Source organism: Acanthisitta chloris, unplaced genomic scaffold (genome assembly GCF_000695815.1).
Source record: "Acanthisitta chloris isolate BGI_N310 unplaced genomic scaffold, ASM69581v1 scaffold34834, whole genome shotgun sequence".
NCBI classification, from domain to species: Eukaryota; Metazoa; Chordata; class Aves; order Passeriformes; family Acanthisittidae; genus Acanthisitta; species Acanthisitta chloris.
In genome coordinates, this window is record NW_008669315.1 from 2,152 (window position 1) to 5,256 (window position 3,105).

At 51.4% G+C, this 3,105-nt stretch overlaps 1 protein-coding gene across 1 annotated transcript in view; it reads right to left on the reverse strand.

Moving 5' to 3' along the window:
- Positions 1-762: 762 nt before the first annotated feature.
- SLC41A1 (solute carrier family 41 (magnesium transporter), member 1) overlaps positions 763-3,105 on the reverse strand; it is an 11,667-nt gene continuing 9,324 nt past the window's right edge. The window contains exons 8-10 of the mRNA XM_009073267.1: positions 2,455-2,589; positions 1,440-1,588; positions 763-1,091 (exon numbers count right to left, since the gene is read on the reverse strand). Coding sequence (XP_009071515.1) covers positions 906-1,091; positions 1,440-1,588; positions 2,455-2,589 — 470 coding nt within the window. The 3' untranslated portion in view covers positions 763-905. The remainder of the gene's footprint in view (positions 1,092-1,439; positions 1,589-2,454; positions 2,590-3,105) is intronic.

A 3,105-nucleotide genomic window follows, 5' to 3' on the forward strand; every position in this document is an offset into this window, starting at 1 on the left:
CACCCAAAACAGGAGCTATTCTTCCATTCACTCCTCAGGGCTGCCAGGAAAATGGTGCTGTGCCCATACCAGCACTAAGAGAGGCTGCAGACAGCACCCGTGAGGGCTCCAGAATTTTCTCCAGAAGAGGAGGAAGGGAAGGATGCTGGATGGGGAGAGCTCATGGCCCCTTGGGATGAAGCACAGAGCAGCTGAACTCAGCTCCCAAGAGGCAGAACAAGCAGTGTGAGATGCAAAGGGAGCCCTAAACCTGCTCACAGCCAGATCTTGGGGCTCTGCAGTCCCCAAACCTGAGATCACTCCCTCCACTGTGGGCACACAGGACACTCCTCACCATCCTCCCTCATCCCTCTCCCAGAGCCTCACCTGCTTTGGCTGCTGGGCACAGGATGGAGCCTCAGAGAGCCAGCACAAGGCAGCAGAGAGGGCAGAGGAGGCAAGAGGTACCCCAAGCCTTCAGCCATGAGGTTGTATTTCACCAGGAGGTGTCAGTTCAGTGAATCTGAATGTGACCTCCAGGACTGCAAACACTTCTGAAGCAGAACAGCAGCTCCTCACCTCGAGGGAGTGGGGCAGGGTGCATGGCCTGACTGATCAGCATCTTCCCTGCAGCCTTGGTTCAGACATAACTGCTATGAAATTGCACTTGGTGATTGTCTCGTTACACTTGGGGTTTGTTTTTTTTTTTATCCTTCCTAAAACTAGATATATTTTCTGTACAAACTTGGCTTGAAATATAAACCACATAAAATCCCCATTGAAAATAATGAGAATCCAGTATCAAAGATGAAGTCTCGAGAGAGACAGGGTGAGGGAAGGAAGCAAAGAGCAGCAAAGGTGGAGGAAAGGTAACACCAACAGATGAAAGGAGGAGCAGGAGGTGTGGGAAGGAGCAGCAGGGAGAGCTAATCCCCCACATCAGAGTCCCTGTCCCCAATGAGCCACAGGACATGGAAGCTGAGAGCGAGAAGTCCTGTTCCAATCAGGTCTCCCAGTGCTGTCAAGTATGGGATGGAGAAGTTGTCAGGGTCGAGGTCCCTGCCCCACATCCAGTGCACCATCCAGTCAGCAATGTACAGCAGAATGAGAACCTGCAGGCAGGAAGAGAAGATTTTTTTTAAAAAAAATTTTTTTAATTGCTAAATCACCTTCCAGGGCAGAGTAACAGACAGAAGACAAGGACTTTGCTATCAGAAGGATTCAAGAGACAAAAGAAAGATTCAGAACTCGCCAAGAATGGTAGGAAGGAAAAATTGTGTGTGCAGGTGTCAACAATGGAGTTACTCAGTTCTACCTGGCACAGAAATCTCTCACCTAGGGACAGGGTTTATTGTTGTGTCCTCAGCTGTATATCTACAGCTGAACTGTCTGAGCAGGTCCCCACTGAGGTGACAGAGCAGTGTCTCCTCATTCCAAACCCCTGAGGGGCTCCAGCTTACCTGGAGCAGTGCAGCTGTCATGTAGAAAACTATGAAAATCAGGGTGAGCGTGGTGTGTCCACCTTGCATGGAGCTGATGGTGTAAAGGAACACCAAGTGTCCAGGGACAACCAGGAGGAAGAGCACACGGGCAGAGCGAGAGTTCACATCTGCAGGGGGACAAAGGTGGAGATCAGGTCTGAGTTCCTGAGCACACAGCAGCTCTGCAGCACATCTGGGATCCAGGGGAGCAGGGAGCACAGCTGTGGCCACATCAGAAGCAGAACCACTCTGCAGATTTGGGCTGGAAGTGCCCTGAATGTTGACCCAACCCTCAGCATACCCAAGGACTCTGCACCAAGGAGAGCTTAATTCTGTCCTCAGAGCAAGAGCTGCCAAAAGGATCATGTCCCACCTCTGACAGTGCTCAGCACAGAGCTCAAGAATTTGCCATCAACACTGAATTTCCTTGGAGTTCTGCCTGTACCTTGTCTGGTGATCAGTTCCTAACAGATGATCACCACATTGGAGACCTCTCACCTCTCCTTGCTCCTCAGGGCCAACCTTGGCTCAGAAGACCAGGAGCCTGGAAATTGCCCATCCCTGGGAGTGTTCCAGACCAGGGCTGGATGGGGCTTGGAGCAACCTGGGCTGGTGGAAGGTGTCCCAGCCATGGCAGGGGATGGAGGGAGATGGAGACAACCATGGTGGGATTGTTGGGGTGTCCCAGCCATGGCAGGGGATGGAGGGAGATGGAGACAACCATGGTGGGATTGTTGGGGTGTCCTGTGCATGGCCAAGAGCTGCACTGGATGATCCTTGTGGGTTCCTTCCAACTCAGGATATTCTCTGACCACGTTTTCCCCATCCAGCACTGGCTCTGACCATCTGCAGAGGGCAGGGCAGGGCAGAGGACCATCCCCATCCCAGCAGGTTTGTGCCTATGACAGTGCTCCAGCCACAGGGAGCTCAGCCAGCCAAGTGCAGCCACTGCTGCTGGCACAAGTCAAGGTGTTCCCACAGCTGTCTGAGGTACCTGAGCTGAAGAAGGTGCTGCAGGGGCTGGGACACTTCCGAGGAGCTGACTCAGAGCTGTCTCCAGGCATCCCACTCATGTGCAGGTACGTGGAGATGCGACTGGCCTGCACTGCCACCAGGTTGCCACCCACACCTGCACATCAGGAGAGAGCAGTCAGGTGATGTCTCCAACACTTGAAAATGCTGTTTTCCCACAGGCAGCAGCTCTGGAGCTGCCAGCTGCTGGGATAATGTAGGACAGGCTATTTTTGACCCAAATTCCACTGGTGCAGGATGTTAAGGAGCTGAGACAAAGCAAAGTGTTCTGTGCTTCTCCTCAGTGAAACAGATACAATTCTATTTCTGGAGCTTGGGCTGGGAGGAATAGGTGAAATTCAAATCACCAACACAGATATAGAAAGTTTAAAACTAGTATTTTCACATGTGGCATAATGAAAATTTGGAACTCAGCAGCACAAGCTACACTGGCTCAGAATTGACTCCACTTATGGCAAAAAGTAGTAATAAAAAAAGGAGTTTCCTGGTTCATCAGGCAGAAAGGAGGTCAAACCTTTGTGCCAGATGCAGTTAGGTTTCCTGGCTGTGAGGTGAAAGGCAAATCTTTATGTTGCCAGGTGGCAAAAGGTAAATATCCTGGAATATGGGGAAT